Raw genomic sequence first — 18208 nt, 5'->3', positions numbered from 1 at the left:
GCCAATTAGAGCATTCTCTTTAGATCTGCTGGACACCGTCACTTCCTAAACAAACTCTCTTCGCCTTCTAGCCATCTGGAGGAGATTAAAGTTCATACTACTTTGATACTGGAGAAAAGGCTGAGTTAACTTATCAAGATGTTTTTCTGATGCTCACCAGAAGAACAACAGTACATACAGAAGTATATAATAGTCACAAAGTCATTATCAGCCAAGCAAGGTGGTGCAGGCCTTTAAACCCAAGGCTCAGAAGGCAGAGGGAAAACGATCAGGAATCAAGGCCAACTTCCTACATATGGGGAGTTCAAGGGCCAGTCTAGTCAGTCCCTGACTCTAAACTAAAAGTGCTTGCAGAACAAGCCTGATAATTTGAGTTCAATCTCCAACTCTACCTGGAAGGAGAAATGGCTCCTGAAAATGGTCCTCTGTTCTTCCCCTCCCCCCTCTCACCAAAAATTAAAAAAAAAAAATAAAAGTAAATTAAAAAAAAAAACTAATAGATTTGCAATTACTAAGAAAAGGAAAGGCTTCAACAAATCAACAAATGAGAACTAACGTTTACAGCCAGCCAGCACCGCCTTAGGAGCATTCACATGTACCACCAAATAGTGCAGTTCTCCTCTGCTGCTGGAGATCAAACTCAGGACCTCTATGTATGCTAAGCAAGCATTTAATTACTGAGCTACACCCCAGCTCCAATAGACCAATTTTTTCAATTTTATTTTTATCATTTTATTTATGTGTATGTATGTCACATGTGTACAAGTCCATGGAGGCCAGAACAGGGTGCTGGATCCCTTGGAGCTGGAATTACACACAAGTGTGAGCTGCACAGTGTAGGTGCTGTGAAATAAATTTGGGTTCTCTGGAAGAGCAGCAAACGTTCTTAACCACTAAATCATCTCTCCAGCCCCAGAGCAATTTTTTTAAAGGAAACATTTTAAACTTACGAAAGAAAAAAATCCAATGGGACTATCCCAGCACTTATCAAGACTAACATTTTTTTCCTATATAACATCACTTTATGGAATATACATGATCCTCTAGAGAACTCTCCACCAGTGTCCTGGGGGGGGGGGGGGAATAAAGATGTATGCAGATTTGTTTCACTGTCCTCTGCCAACAGAAAACCTATTCCAGACAGAGCATGAGTCAAGCTGGGCCAGTTATAGACACTGAGGAAGGAAAGATTTTCTGCTGATGACCTAACTGAGATGACTATCTTGACTAGTACATGTACACAGTGCATATGAAAACAGAGGCAAATCAAATTACCAACACTAGAAGTTAGAGAATCCTATGGCCTCAAGGCCCTGAATCTTTGACCAACAACTAAACTTAAGAGGTACTCTTAGGAATCCCGATTGTAAAGGTTCAAATTTCCTCCTAGTTCAAACAAGTCTGAGATGAATTTCTATAGCACACAGTTAAGGCTATATGAACATCACCAAATTGAACATAAAACTCTTCTAGAAAGGGATTTACAAAATAATCCTTTAGCCATGGTGGTGTACTCAGGAAGCAGAGAAGTCAGATCTCTGTGAGCTCAAGGACAGCCTGGTCTACAGAGTGAGTTCCAGGACATCCAGGGCTACACAGAGAAACTCTTATCTTGAAAGGAAGAGGGGGAAAAAAAATCCTTTAAATTCCTAGAAACAATGCCCCTCAGGAAACTTGCTATATAGTTCACCAAGCTGTATGTTGAATTTATGTATTTTTTTTCATATCTTATTACATTTTATTTTTTAAAAATTTTCTGCCCCAGGTTGAAGACAACTCAATGGTTTAGAACACTTGCTGCTCTTCCAGAGGACCCAGGTTCTATTCCCAGTACCTACACGTCAGCTCACACCATCTGTAACTTGTCCAGTGGATCTAACACCCTTGTCTAGCCTTCACAGGCACCAGGCAATACATACAGGGAAAAGACCCATACACATAAAACATTTTTATAAAAATAATAATAAGCCGGGCGGTGGTGGCGCACGCCTTTAATCCCAGCACTCGGGAGGCAGAGCCAGGCGGATCTCTGTGAGTTCGAGGCCAGCCTGGGCTACCAAGTGAGTTCCAGGAAAGGCGCAAAGCTACACAGAGAAACCCTGTCTCGAAAAACCAAAAACAAAAGCAAAAACAAATAATAATAATAATAATAATAATAATAATAATAATAAACAAACAAATAAATGAATAAATAAATAAGTAAATAAATAAATAGATAAATAGATAAATAAATAAATAAATAAATAAATAAATAAATAAATAAATAAATGAATGAATGAATGAATGAATGAATGAATGAATGAATGAATGCTGGGCCATGGAAATGGATGAGGTACAGGAACTTGCCACCAAGCCTGAGGACCTAAATTCAGTCCCTGAGAGAGAACGCCAATTCCTGCAAATTGTCCTCTGATCTCCACATGTGCACAATTGCAGGAGTATATCTCTTACACACACATACACACATGTACACACATACACACACTCAAAACATTAAAAAAAAAACATGTATTATTACTCTTGGAGCTAGAGAAATGATTAAAAACACTTGCAGTTTTTCTAGAAGACCCAAACTCCTATCATGGCATCCTTGCTAGACAGCTCATAAAAGCATACAGTTGCAGCTCTAGAGGATCCCACAATTCTGGCCTCTGCAGGCACCCACATACCTGTGCACACACAGAGACAACATACACATATACATACACAATATTTTTAAAGCCTTAATAAGAATGTTATTAATCTTAAATCTAGTAGCATGGGAAGAAGATGATACAATGAAAGGGTCTAGCCAGGAATAGGGATGTGAATCCATAGTAGAGTGGTTGCCTAGCACGTACAAGGCCTCAAGGTTCAATTTCCAGCACTACAAAATTAATAAATAAATATATATGTATACACACATATATTTGTTTGTTTGTTTCCAAAGAGGGTTTCACTTGCTCTGTAGCCCAGGCTGGCCTTCCACTCAAGATATCCACCTGCCTCCGCCTCCCGAGTGCTGGGATTAAAGAGTGCACCATCATCTCTCAGATGAATATTTTTTTAATTAAATACCTATAATTAGTGTTATTTAGTTTGAAACCTTCCCCAAAGACCTACATGGTACAAATAAAGGAGTTTTCTGAAGAATTTTAAGGGCTGGAGAAATGGCTCAGTGGTTAAACACTGGCTATTCTTCTAGAGAACCCAGGTTAGATTCCTAGCACCTACACACCAGCTCAAAACCATCTGTAACTCCAGTTCCAGGGGATCCAAAGTCCTCTTCTAACCTCTAAAAGCATCAGTCTTGCAAATGATGCACAGACATATATGCAGACAAAACATCAACACACATATTTTGTTTTGTTTTTCAAGACAGGGTTTCTCTGTATAGACCTGGCTATTCTAGAACTCTGTAGACCAGGCTGGCCTCCAACTCATAGAGATCCGCCTGTCTCTGTCTCCTGAGTGCTGGGATTAAAGGCATGTGTCACCACCATCCAGAAAAAATTCTTAAAAAAAAAAAAAAAATTGAAGAATTTTAAATGCAATGCTCACATATAAATCTAAGTATATAGAGAACTCATGTGCTAAACACTGACAAAAGAAATCAAAACAAAACAGGGAATACCTTGTTTGTGGGTTGAACACTCAATTTAGCAAAAGTGTCAATTTTTCCCAAATGTACACAGGAAGCTAAAACAACTACAATAGCTAAATAATTCAGAAAAGAGTAAACATAGAAGACTCAGTTCTAAAGCTAATATGCTATTGTGATGGCTAATGTGTGGTCAACGTGACTGGATCTGAACTCACCTAAGAAGCATGTCTGAGATAAGTGACATAGAGAGAAACACCCTGAGATTGGGTAGTACCATCTCACTGGCTGGAACTCAGGACTAAATAGGAAGGAAAAGGAGGAAGGTGGATGCCCCAGCACTCATCTGTTTCCTGATCCACCCAGATGCCAGAAGAGTCCACTACCACAGCTGTGAGCAGTCCTCCTCCCTCACCCTGCCCCCACAGGATGCTGTCTACCCCGGGGAACTGTGAGGTGAAATATCTCCCCCCCCACTTAAGTCGCTTCTTCTTCAGTCACAGAAATAAAAAAGTAAAAAGTAATTGAACTATGCAACCAAGGCTGCGTGGAACTGGCAGAAGGAAAAGGAAGACCAATGGAAGGAAATACAGAACCCAGATCTAACTCCACACAAGTATAATCAATAGATTGTTAACAAATGTGCAAAATTAATCCGATTGAGAAAAGACAACATTTCCAACAAACAATGCTGGCACAACTGGATTCTGCATAGGCAAAGGGGGGGGAGGGTGACCTAAATGCCACACTTGATAAAAAATACAACCCAAAAACAATTCAGATTTAAATACGTAACTTAAAAATATAAAAAGAGCTGGGCGTAGTGGCACATGCTTTTAATCCTAGCAGGGGGAAATCTCTGTTGAGTTCAAAACCAGCCTGGTCTACATAGTAAGTTCTAGGACAAGTGCTACATAGAGAGACCCTGTCTCAACTCCCCCAATGACTGATAGAGGGATGATGGATGAATGGATGGATGGATGGATGGATGGGTGGGTGGATGGATGGAATGATAATGAAAATTTTTAAAAGAAAACATAAAATCTTCATGAGCTAAGACTTAGTGAAGAATTTAGATCCATAAATGGTGTGGGAAACCAATACAGTAGACTTAATCAAAATTAAAGTTTTACTGTAGGGGGAAAAGATGTTAAAAGGCTGGAGAAATGGTTCAATAGAAAAGATTGCAGGTTTTTCTAGCAGATGACCCAATTTTGGTTACTAGCACTCATATGAGGCAGCTCAAATCTGCCTGTAATTCCAGCTCCAGAGTATCCAACATCTTCTTCTGGCCTTCAAGTACACTTAGACCAACATACATATACCCATACATAAATACAGACACATACACATATGCACATAATCAAAATAAAATAAAATCTTTATGAACAAAAGAGGAAAAAAACCCTGTTAAGAGGATAAAATACAAGAGACATCTCTACTTTCCCATGGATAAGTTATAACCATGCCATGGGGTAGCAATTAAAAGTTTAAACAACCTCAAAAAAAAAAAAAAAAATGTGCCAGGCAGTGGTCGCCTTAAATCCTAGTACTTGGGAGGCAGAGCCAGGCAGAATCTCTGTGAGTTTGAGGCCAGCCTGGTCTACAGAGTGAGTTCCAGGACAGCCAAGGCTACACAGAGAAACCCTATCTTGAAAAATAAAAAAATAAAAAAAAGTTTAAACATTCGTTACATACACCTATATTGATGGCCTTCAAAATCAGACAGTGTTCTCAGCGGAGAAAAAGCCAATCTCAAAAGATGAGTGTAGCATCCTTAAAGGGACAGAACTGCAAAGTGATTCAGGAAAGAGGAGAAGAGGTGCATGAATGAGCAACAAGAAGATGAACTGGTTCCTTGTATCTTGACTGCAGCAGTAGTTACATAAAATCTACAGATGTAATAAAAAGGAAAGTTATAGATACACATTGAACCAGCGTCAGTGTCCTGATTTTGAAATCACACTATTATACATAGTATCAAAGATGTAAACAAATGAGAAGCTGGATGAAGTGTACACTGGACCTCTCCACTATCATTATAATTTCCAGTGAATTTATAATTATTTCAAAATAAAAAGTTAAAATAAAGCAACCTATTAATTGACTGTTGTTAGTATAACTAAATTACTGGACTAAATGTTGCCAAGAAATCTAACTTGACTAGAAATTGGCACAGCTGAATTCAAATGGCTCTATGCTGAGATGAGGGCTTTTCCCCCTTTTCTTTTTTGTTCAGAGACAGTCTCATGTGTCCCAGGATGTATCCCAGGCTGGCTTTGAATTTACTATGTAGCTAAGGATGACCTAGAACTTCCTGCCTCCACCTACTGAGTACTGAGATTACAGGAGAATGCCACTTCTGCCTGGTTTTATGTGCTGTTGAGATCAAACTCAGGGTCTCAAGCACGCAAAGCAAGCACTGTACCAGCTGAGCTACAACCCAAGCTCCTGGAACAAATACTTCTAACTTTAAAGAATTTGCCCCATGGGGCTGGAGAGATGGCTCAGTGGTTAAGAGCACTGACTGCTCTTCTAGAGGTCCTGAGTTCAATTCCCAGCAACGACATGGTGGCTCACAACCATCTGTAATGAGATCTGGTGTCCTCTTCTGGTGTGCAGGGATACATGCAGACAAAACACTGTATACATAATAAATAAATAAATCTTAAAAAAGAAAAAAAAAAGAATTTGCCTCAGTTCTTAGCACCCACCATTCAGGTTACAAGAAAATAAACTACACAGTATTTCATGTAGCAAGTCCCTTAATTTATCTATTAAAAGAATAGTTATCTGCACAAGAGTTAACCTGCATGACAATTTACTGCTCTGCACTTCTCCCTCCGCTCCTGTTACCACGCAGCAGTGACAATGGTGTCCAGACTCGGGGTCCTGCCTTTACTCTCTCCTACCTCTCAACCTCTCTAACCTTCCTGTGCAAAGCTCAGAGACTAATCTCCCACGAACCACCACTTTTCCTTATATGTGATGTTGCCTAGATGGTAGAACTTCTTAAAATTAAAGAAACATTTCAGTTTAATTTTTTTTTTAAGTTTTAAAAATAAACACAAACCAATACTGGAAAGAGCTGCTTCCCGAGGGAGTGGGCCCTGCATCACTTGATGTACTGGAACATATGGGAAGCTGTAAACCTGTCCCAACAATAGAATCCTGTGATTCTATATCATTCCCTAAAAGTCCATCCCTTCCACACCTGGCATTCCAAGCCACTCTCTAAAACAGTGCCCTAAGCCAAGAGCACACCCTTAACTCCAGCTATTTGAGAGGCTGAAAGGTAAATTCAAGGCCAGCCTGGGCCTGAAAACAGAATGAAAACAAAAAACGCACAGGAAATAATTTCCTAGACTATTTAGGGGGAAGTGTGTTTTCTGAATCCAGCCTAGCACCTTGTGCATGCTTAGCAGCCACTCTACCATGTGAGCCAAGCCCTCCCCTCCAGCCTCTCCTAACCTTTCCTATCAGCAGTGCTCCATTAACATTCTCCTGCAGTAGGAGTCCTCACCATTCTCCAGGCATGACTTGAATGTGCTCCTGCTTCCCTGGATGACATTCTCCTTTTCTTCTCCACTTCAAGATCCAATGGATGTTCTAACACATTATGGAAGATTTCTAACCTGGTATTACCTTCTCATCATTCTTTCTATATTCATTCTATTAATTTATGTTTCATACCCATTTGTCCCAACTATAAGTTCTACAACAAAACAGAAAAAACAGCCTCTCTGCTTTGGGGGCATGGATGAGACTTGCCTCTACAGGTCATATATTTGAATGTTTGGCCCAGTTGGTGGAGTTGTCTGGCAAGGATTAGGAGGTGTGGATGAGGAGTGTCCAGGGGATGGGCTTTGAGGTTTCAAAGGTTCACACCATTCCCAGTGTCTCTCTCTCTGCTTCATGCTTATAGTAAGGATGCAGCACTCAGCTACTGCTCCAGCAGCACCATGCCTGCCTGCCACCACGCTCCCCACCATGACCATCATGGACTCTAGCTAACCCTCTGAAACTGTAAGTCCCCAATAAACTCTTCCTTCTGTAAGCTGTCTTGGTCATGGTGTCTGTATAGCAACAAACAACTAAGACACTACTAGAACAGTGTCTCCCCTGTCAGAGGAACACACATAATCAACCGGCCAGTCTCATTCTGTTGGGTTTTTCTTTTTCCCCAACATATATTCTTCCTAGAAGATTCACTTTTACCCAATCATTTATTTATTTGAATCCTCTTTCATTTTCTTTCTGGACTTTGTCGGTGCCCCCCCCACCCCGCCTCCCCATCTCATTTTGTAGCCCATGATAGCTACTTGGCCTCTTTACTGAAAAACAATGTTATTGGAAACAATAAAAGATTATACAAAGGTGTGCCTCTGCTTCTTTGAGTCTTCACCCAGGTGGATGCTTGGGCAGCAGGGAAGAAGTTGCTGGTATTAGAACAAGTCCCTACTATCAGCTTTTGAAAGCCAACTGCTGAATGGGGCCCAATATTACAAGTGCTGCTGTTTTAGCTTAGTTCTTTATTTTTAAGGATAAGGGCTGACTATGTATCCCAGGTGCAATACTCGATCTTCCTGCCTAAGCTTTCTCTTTTTTTGGTTTTTCGAGACAGGGTTTCTCTGTAGCTTTGTAGCCTGTCCTGGAACTCACTCTGTAGACCAGGCTGGCCTCGAACTCACAGAGATCCGCCTGCCTCTGCCTCCCAAGTGCTGGGATTAAAGGCATGTGCCACCAACGCCCGGTTTCTGCCTAAGCTCTCTAAGAGGTAAGATTACAGGCAAGTCTCACAACAACCATCAAGTAAAAGTCTATTCCATTAAAAGGTATGTAATAATTATCTTGAGTAGCAACTTGTTCAGATTTAGAATCATTATGGAAACAAATTTCCAGGAATATCTATGTGGGATTATCTAGATTAGGTTAACTGAGAAAGACCTACTCTAAATGTGGACCATGGTACACGCCAGCTCTCCTTTTGCAATCACTTAAATCCTCTCATCTGTCTGTTGAATGTCCCAGAGGCAGCTAAGTGCTTTCTTTTTCTAGTCAGAACTCTTACTATTCAAGGACTCATAAAATACTCTTAAGGTAACCAGAGGCAGACCTCCTCTGTATGAACTGTTGAAATACATATGCATAGGGCCAGGCATGATGGCACACAGTTATGATAATTTGGGAAATGGAGGCAAAATGACCCAGGTAGCAAGACCCCATCTGTAAAAATTAAAATTAAAAGAAAAGAACCTACTGTGTGCACAAGACATCAGTGACCTATGATGAGTAAAAGGTGTCTTTGTGGGTAACAGAAGTGCTCCGAACCTAAGACAGTAACCATGGGGGGGAGAGATGTCTCAGTGGTTAAGAGCACTGGCTATTCTTCCAGAGGACCCACATTGCAGCTCACAACTGTCTGTAACTCAAGGACCAGTGGATCCGACTCTCTCACAAAGACATGTAGGTCGAACACCAATGCACATAAAAATAAAAACCATAAGAGAAAAAATTTAAAAAAAAAAAAAAAAAGACAGCAACTATGGCTGCTTAACCCTGTGAATATACTAAAAACACTGAAAGGATAACTCTTACACCATGTGCACTGTATCAACTTTTTATGATTCTTCACCTACATGAGAGCATTCATATTTGTCAACGAGAAGTAAAACAACACTCCAATTCTGAGAAAGGAAATACAGACTCACATTGTACTCTCTAGGGAACAGTTACTTATCCTAAAACATGTACCTATCACAAACCAGTACCATGTTAGGTACCACAGAGAAAGACCACCAGACTACAAAATAAACTGCAAAGGGGAGGGCAACCCATTTAATTATCACTATAAAAAGAACTAGGGAAAAAAAACAGAAACAAAAACAAAGCTAAGACTGACCTCATCAAAGAAAGGGCACATATGAGAAACACCAGTATGGGTCAGCCTGTACAAGGCTCAGCACCTAGCCTAAGCAGACTGTCATTATAATGCAACCCGAGACCATAGGAGTTTAGAAGTCCTGAAATTAACAACTGACTCCCACTTTCCACAGGAGGCTCACCTGGTCATTTTACTACCCTAGGGGAAAATGGACCCGAGTTTATGAATGTGGGCATTTCTGACACATTTATAGCATTATGGCAGGTAGTGTTTTAAGGTACCCAAATTTTCATACATGTTATTCATATAAGGGACTAATACAGAAAGAAATTTATGCTACAAAACTGTATGCGTTCATTAATTATGGTTGTATAGAAAAGAAAGCACAGGGCACACACAAACCCCAAACACAGAAGGTCTGACTTAGAACTCAAAAGTATTTATTATAAATGTATAAACAAATACTTCTTTGAATATGGCAAACTTGTTTTTTTTTAAACAGTGTAGGAAAAATCTTAGATTAGGAATTAGCAAATTGTATTTTGTATATCAAAACAGCATACCTTCTGCTTTTATAAGTTTTATCAGATTACACATTGTGCATTTGTGTATATATTCTCCATAGCTGTTTTCTAAACTCAACAGCAGGGCTGAATAGTTTCAGCAGAGATTCTATGGCCAGTAAAACTAAAATACTATCTGGCCCTTTACCAAAAAAATCTAGAAACACCTATCTAATCAAAAGTAGTCAACACTGATACAGAGCAAACATACCTTACACTACCTTTAGGAGCAAGATATTTCCACAGATATCAACAAGGCATTTTCTTAGATAAGCATTTATTTAATATACTAGTAAAACAAGTAACATCAGGGCTTAGGACCACTAAAGACCTTCTAGAGAAAGGAATTCATATTTTCTTCTGCTGAATAATGTATCATCCAAAAAACAATGGTAGCTTCAAAGGAACATGTACGCTCCTCAGGGGACAAATGGATATCTATTTGCAAAGTAGTTTACTCATATGCTTTGAAAAGTCTGCTGATGGCTTTACCTCCTCACTACAGAACTCCCAGAGTGTTCTTATGTCACAGTAGCCAACTTTCCCCCTGGTGAGTAACCCATGAGAAAAAAAGCCAATCAGGGCCAGTGAGATGGCTCAGTGAGTAAAGGCTGTTGCTTCCAAGCTTGACAACCTGAGTTCAATCCCCAGGACACACACAGTTTGTTTTTTTTTTAAAAACAAAAAACAAAAAACTAACTCCCACAAGTTGTCCTCAGACTTCCACATGCATGCTGAGTACAAACACAGGTCCGTGTACAGATATAAATAAATGTAACTTTTAAATTTTACTGAATTTCTAGGAAGACATATCTCTCTTCATATGTAAAGCAATTATTGACTTACCTTGTTTTCTAACATCTTCTACAGCAGCCACAAGCTCCTCCTTGAGAAATTGACTCTCTTTTGCAATTTTATCCCCCTTTTCCAAAAAATTCTCAGTTGCTTGTTCAACAGATGCAGCCAAAACATGGGCCTTCTTAGAACGGCCTCTCTTCTTATTAGAGGGCCCTTTACTATTGGTGTTTACCAGGGTTGTCACCTAAGAGTTTAAGTTTAAAAAAAAAATTAATCATTTAAAATGAAAACTAACAGACTAATATCTTTAAAGACAGCAAGCCTATGTCCATAAGGAAGTAAGGCATCACACTTAGATTTAGAGAGCTTGCTAAGCATAACACAATTCTTTCCAGATTTGTTAACAGAAAAATGATGCTATGTTTAGTTTCCAAAACAATTTATTTCTTAATATGTAAGACAAGAAATGTAATGCATTTTAATTTCTTAAACAATCATTAGTTTTTGGAATAACTTCACGGACTGAAACTAAGATTAGTGATAAATGCAATGCCTCTTTTTTTAGTGAAGAAATTCCAGAAAAAGCTGAATGATGAATTCCGCTTTACCAGAAGGCTACTTAAGTCATTGTTACCAATCTGCAAAATGCTTTAAGAAAACTTACTTCTGAAGTCTGTTCAAGCTTATTAACACAAATCTTAGCATTAATTAGTAAAGGTCCTTAATAAAGAAAAGAAGATTGCCCACAGAAGCCTACTGTGATGATGCTTAAAGTTCCAGAACTTTAGCCATCATTAATAAGTTTAATATACCAGATGATCTGTAGGTTGAAGATGATTAAAGATTTGTTACAGTATAAACCTGCCAAACACAGACCTGAAAGGTACAGAATATACTGGGTTCAAGAAAGCAAATATTCCACCTAACCCCCACACAGCTACATATAGATACATAAAATAATAGTTTATGACTTGGAAGGCAATCTTTTAAGACGGTAAATGCCATTCTCATTTTCTCTCTCCTCTAATACATAAATATACACATATACTAGCTATGCCAAGAGTAAAAATATATAGCTAGCTGCTGTTACTAAATGCCATCACATTATGATACATGTATTGTAACAGAAAATACCAAACCCACACCCTCAAACTCAGTTACCTGCCAACTAACCCTACACGACGAAAGGTGACTAAGCTGAATGAGGCACCATGACAATCAAGTTCCATCTTCCTTGATTTCCTCTCTAATGGAGGGTGACGTTATCAGCAAAGCACAAACATTTGGAAATGTGCACTACAAACTAACAACCTTTACTACCAGCAGTAAGACTTTAGAAAAGGGTAGCAGCTGTAGTCTAAAGAATTAACTAAAGCTAGGCATGGTGGCACATAGCTCTAGTCCAAGCAGTATTTACACAGTGAAGACAGCAATCAAGAGAGTTCAAGTTCAGCCTCAGCTACCTAAGGAGCTTTAAGACCAGTCTTGGTGATACAAAACCTTGTCTCAAAAACAGTAACAAAAAGAACTAAGTAAATGTATGTGGGGCTAGAGAGATGGCTCAGCGGTTAGGAGCACATGCTGTTCTTCCAGAGGATCTGGGTTCAATTCCCAGCACCCACATGTCAGCTAACAACTGTCTGTAACTCCAAGATCTGACACACTCACACAGACACATGCAGGCAAAACACCAATGCATATAAAATAAAAATAAATAATTTTTAATAAATAAATATGTGTCGATAGTAATGGAGCCAAATCATCTAAGTACTATCCAACTAACTAAACTCAACCAATTCAATAAAGACTCTGAGCTAACAACCTTGGTCATGAGTCTGTTAGCCAGGCCTATTGCAAAAGAATGACAGAACAACTGTGTATTTGCGTTTCCAGATTCTTACCTGTGTAACAAGAGGCTCCAACAGTCTTTCAACAGCCAGAGTCCTGATCTCTAGACTTTTGGGGTCCCACTTGAAGTTTATGTTGCCCGTGTGGACGGCAGTCATTTCTAAGAAACAAAAAGCCAAAGTCAGGCAAATGTCAAACAGAAACATAAAATAAACCTCTAACAAAGACTTTTCTATCAGTAAAGAAGAATTTACAAGAGGAAATAATTGTAACTAACCTGAAAATGACCTCTAGTACATAACAATTTTATGTCGAAAAACACTAAAGGACAATCCTGAGCACAGAGAACCTTTCAATTTTGACTTCTCTAATACCAAGATACTTCTAGTTCCAGTTTCTCCAGTCCAACAATGGTGCAGCATGAAAAGCTAAAGTGAAGGGTATTTTGAAAGAAATTTCTGCCAAGCCTGATGACACATGCTTTTAATCCCAGCACTTGGGGGGCGGGTGTGTCAAAGGCAGTCAAATCTCTATGAGTTTGAAGCCAGGCTGTTCTACATACTGAGTTCCAGGCCATCCAAAGCTATATAGTGAGACCCTGATTTAAAAAAAAAAAAAAGGAAGGAAGGAAGGAAGGAAATTTCTTCAGAAACTAATACAGAAAATTTTCTATTATTCTACCACATCTACTGCAGTATCCTCATTTCATTTTGTTTTAGATTTTTTTGTTTTTGTTTTTCGAGACAGGATTTATCTGTGTAGTTTTGGTACCTGTCCTGGATCTCGCTCTGTAGACCAGGTTGGCCTCAAACTCAGAGATCATCTACCTTGGCTCTGCCTCCTGAGTGCTGGGACTAAAGGCATGCACCACCAATGCCCGGCATCAATATATTTTTTTATTAGAGATATTTTATCTAGGCACCAAGTATTCAAAATATAGCATGTATTACTTTACACTTACGAAATAACCAATTCAGAAAAACCACATTAAAAATGTTCATTAAACCGGGCGGTAGTGGCACACACCTTTAATCCCAGCACTCGGGAGGCAGAGCCAGGCAGATCTCTGTGAGTTCGAGGCCAGCCTGGTCTATAGAGTGAGCTCCAGGACAGGCACCAAAACTACACAGAGAAATCATGTCTCGAAAAACCAAAAAAAAAAAAAAAAAAAAAAAGCCTAAAACCAAGTAGATGGACAGTAACTGAAATACTGAATAACTACATGGTGACATAGAAACCCAGATTATTTATGACAGAACACTAACTTTACCTTATAAAAAAAAACATGGACCACACACCCTTAACCAAATTATCAACATTAACATCAGTAACAGAGGACAAACTGACACCATGTATCTCTTGTCATGATACATTAGGAAAGACAAAATATTATTCTAGAGACTATAGGGATGGCTCAGCAGTTAAAAGTAAATACTGCCATGGTTGTGGCTCACACCTTTATTTCCAGCACTTGGGAGGCAGAGGTGGGCGATCTCTGTGAGTCCGAAGCCAGCACATACTGCTCTTCCAGAGGACCCAAGTTCAATCACCCAGCACTCACATCGTGCAGCTCACAACTATAACTCCAAATCCACTGGATCTGACACCTGTGGCCTCTGTAGTACTTTATCACAAAACTACATAACTTCAGTCTAATATTAAGTAAATATCAGACTAACTGACAGTGAGGCATATTCCACAAAATTAAGAAAAGGTCAAGAAACCTAAGATAAAATTTGAAAATGGATTCTTCTTTTTTTTTTTTTTTTTTTTTTTTTTTTTTTTTTTTTTTTTTTTTTTTTGGTTTTTCGAGACAGGGTTTCTCTGTGTAGCTTTGCGCCTTTCCTGGGACTCACTTGGTAGCCCAGGCTGGCCTCGAACTCACAGAGATCCGCCTGGCTCTGCCTCCCGAGTGCTGGGATTAAAGGCGTGCGCCACCACCGCCCGGCGGATTCTTCTTTTTTAATAAGCATAATAATTGATGTTAAATTTCCAAATTTTCACCATTTCACTTTAATTAAGCACCAATAAAACACTGAATCACATAATGCGAATGGGGGGGTAGACTTGCCTAATCTAACAACACAAAAAGCAGTTTCCAGAGAACTTGCTCCCTATGCTTGTATTATGCCCAGCCTATGCACTTCGGTCTTTAAAGGTTATTTGTCCACTAGTCAGTAAGCCTTAAGAGAGAGGATGGTCTAGATTGTTAAAGAGTGCTAACAGCTCAAGCAAATGTCATCAAATGTCACAGATAAGACACTTCACAAGAAATTGTTTGCCCTGTGGATCCTAGTTCCCTAACATTTCAAAGAGACCGCTTCAGTACAAATAAGAACCTTTCAGGATTAGAGGGCTAGACCCTGTAGTTAAGTAAAGACAGTTCTAAGTGGGCATTTAAAGCAATTCGTAGTTTCTGAGCAAGCATAACACACTCCACTGTTGGGGGAGAGGGTAGGAGTGCTTGGAAATGAACCCAGAGCCCGACACAAGCGAGTCTGTTACTCCACTACTAACAACAATTCACTTTCCCAAAGAAATTCTTCTAATTTTTCTGAAATAAAATGCTTTCCAGATACAGGTAAACCAATTTAAAAAAAAAAAAAAAAAGTTTTGGCATTTAAGGTTTTGTTTTATTTGAGATAGGGTCTCACTATGTAGCCTTGGCTGGTCTGGAACTCACAGTGATCAACCTGCCTCTGCCTTTGAAGTGCTGGGACTAAGGGTGTGAACCACCACACCTACAGAGAAATTAATTTAAGATTTATTTTTATGTTTTATCTTGCCTTTATGTATGTATGCATACCACATACATGCAGAGTGCCCATGGAGCCAGAAGAAAGCATCGGATCGCCTGGAACTAGATAAGCTGCTGCATGGGCACCAGAAACCAAACCAAATCCTCTAGAAGAGCAGCAAGCACTCCAGCTCCCAAGTTAGACTATTTTAACAAGGTGGAAATGGTGGTCTACACCTGTTATGCCAACACTTGGTTGTGTCGGGAGGATCATCATAAGGCCATCCTAGATACTGAGTTGAGTCCAGCTTGAGCTATAGAATGAAACCCTGTCTCAAAACAATAAACAAAAAACCAAAATCTTCTGAATCTTTTGTTTTCCTGATTTTGACACTTCAGAGCCCCAGAGCTTCCCATGTGTTAAGAGTGAGCTCCACTGAGAAAGCCAAGGCTGTGCTACTTTCAGAAACAATGCCAAAGGCGGACTATAAACACAATGAATGAAAATGACACGTGGCCTCTCCAGGTGGGGGATGGACAGAACAGACCTACAAAAAAGACCAACTCAAAAGCTGTGCCGAACTGATCAACTCCCGGCAATTATCACAGACTCAGTTATTTAGAATGATCTGAATTTAAGAGAAGCCAGACATACAGATTTCTACTTGAAATCTCCAAATTTAACTGTTACCAACAACTTCCCCAATCTCCAGTTCCAAATTCTACAAACTCTTAGTCTCTAAGAAGATCGCCTTCCTTCATGGACATTCACCCTAATTAAAGAGGCTGAAGAAAATTACTCAATTGCACACACTGAGAACAACAGATTAGAGAACTTGAAAACAGAACTTGTCTAAGACTCAAAAAACCGTAATAGAAGCAGGCTGCCTAATGTAGAACTTTTTAATAAAATAAAGTTTTATTTATGAGGAAAATAATTTCAAGGCTGTTTGACTTTGAAGTATTAAGCCATAGACAGGTGAATAAAAATAGACAAGTATCTGAATGAACATGAGGACATGAATGTTTCTAGGTATGATCGGGGAGAAGGGTTTTATTGTAGATATAAGAGAAAGAACAGCCCAGGGCATCTGGAAGCATCCAGATTAAACAGGTCATGAGAAAAGAGAAAGCAGAGGGGAGAGAAGAGAGAGAGAGAGAGAGAGAGGGGAAAGAAGGCAAGCTGACCTAGAAAGAAGCCGCCGACCAAGAGAGGAGCCATGAGCCAGAGCAGCGAGGCCAAAAGTGGCTGGTTTCTACAGCCATCAGAAGCTGGGGAACAGACGCTCAGTCCCCTGAGCTAGCCAGGTTTAGGTAGGAGGTGGGGTGAGAAGTGCTAGGAGGAGCCACAAACACTGAGTGAGCCTTGACTTGGGTTTCTTCTGGACCTGACAGTATCAATTTTGGAAATAAAAAGTCCATTACTACAAATTATACAGATTAGTGAAAAGATAACACTGTATTTTGTTCAATTTTATAAACTTGAAAAGTATTTTCCATAACACAACCTTCCAAACCTTGAATAAAAAAATCAGAATATGGCCGGGCGGTGGTGGCGCACGCCTTTAATCCCAGCACTCGGGAGGCAGATCCAGGTGGATCTCTGTGAGTTCGAGGCCAGCTTGGGCTACCAAGTGAGTTCCAGGAAAAGGTGCAAAGCTACACAAAGAAACCCTGTCTCAGGGGGGGAAAAAAAATCAGAATATGAATAACTGTAAATTTATCAGAGGCTACAGACACTAGATAAATATGTATTATGTCACAATTAAATGAGAAAAATATCAAGCTTTAGAGAAAATGTGGAGGGCTGTCGTTCATTCTTTTTAATACTTTTTGAGATTATAATCACATTGTTTCTTCTTTTCCTTTCCTTTCCTCCCTCCTGTTGTGGGATAATCTTTTTTGTAAGCTGTGAAGATGTGTCTCCAAAAAGGCACCTTCTGATTGGTTTAATAAAGAGCTGACAGGCCAAAAGCTAGGCAGGACTTCCATGCAGAGACAGGAACTCTGGGAAGAAGAGAGGCACAATTCACCATCCAGACTCAGAGGAAGTAGGAAACACAGTACTGAGCAGAGATAACAAGCCACAGGGCAGAAAGTAGATTAATATAAATAGATTAATTAAAAAGCTAATTGGGAACAACCCTAAGCTAAGGCCAAGCTTCCACAATTAATAAGTCTCCATGTCACTATTTGGGAGCCGGCAGTTCAAAGAAAGACCTACTACACCCTCCGAACCTTCCATGCATTACTCCCCACCCCACACCTCCACCCACCCCCACTTCTCTCCTTCAAGTTCATGGCCTATTTTCTTTATCTTGTGCAAGCAACATCTTTAACCAAAAGCCCTGCCAAGCAACCAGCGAGCCTGAAGACTAGAGTTCAACTCTCAGGTCCTACGTGGTAAAAGGAGAGAGCCACTGGGTCCTTCAAAGTCGTGTCCTCTGACTTCCACATGTACACCATGGTGCACACACCACACAAATACACAGTAAGTAAAGGTATGTGCATACATACACATGTACACACACACACTCCTGACAAAAGTGACCTCAAACAATATTAAGTTATACTACAGAAACAAGTCAGCCCTTCGATGGCCCACTGCTGAGAAAGGCACAAACAAAATTATAGATCTTACAATTTACAAAGACCATATTCCAGAAGGAAGACCAGCTTCTGACACTAGCTTTTCTACTAACTTATTTTCTGACTTTGGGGAAGTTATTTCTCTTGTCTGAAGCTTCAACGTTCTCATCTGCAAAATGAGAAGAGGAGGACGAGAAGAATCGCTCAGC

At 39.7% G+C, this 18208-nt stretch overlaps 1 protein-coding gene across 1 annotated transcript in view; it reads right to left on the bottom strand.

Annotated features, from left to right (window-relative positions):
- Ctnna1 (catenin alpha 1) overlaps window positions 1-18208 on the bottom strand; it is a 131872-nt gene that overhangs the window by 93352 nt on the left and 20312 nt on the right. Inside the window, 2 exon segments of the mRNA XM_059246026.1 lie at window positions 10874-11069; window positions 12727-12833. Of these exon segments, the coding sequence (XP_059102009.1) occupies window positions 10874-11069; window positions 12727-12831 (301 nt within the window). The 5' untranslated portion in view covers window positions 12832-12833.

The sequence above is a fragment of the Peromyscus eremicus genome, chromosome 19 (assembly GCF_949786415.1).
Source record: "Peromyscus eremicus chromosome 19, PerEre_H2_v1, whole genome shotgun sequence".
Lineage (NCBI taxonomy): Eukaryota > Metazoa > Chordata > Mammalia > Rodentia > Cricetidae > Peromyscus > Peromyscus eremicus.
The sequence above is the reverse complement of the archived record's forward strand: the minus strand, read 5'-3'. Positions and strand labels throughout refer to the sequence as shown.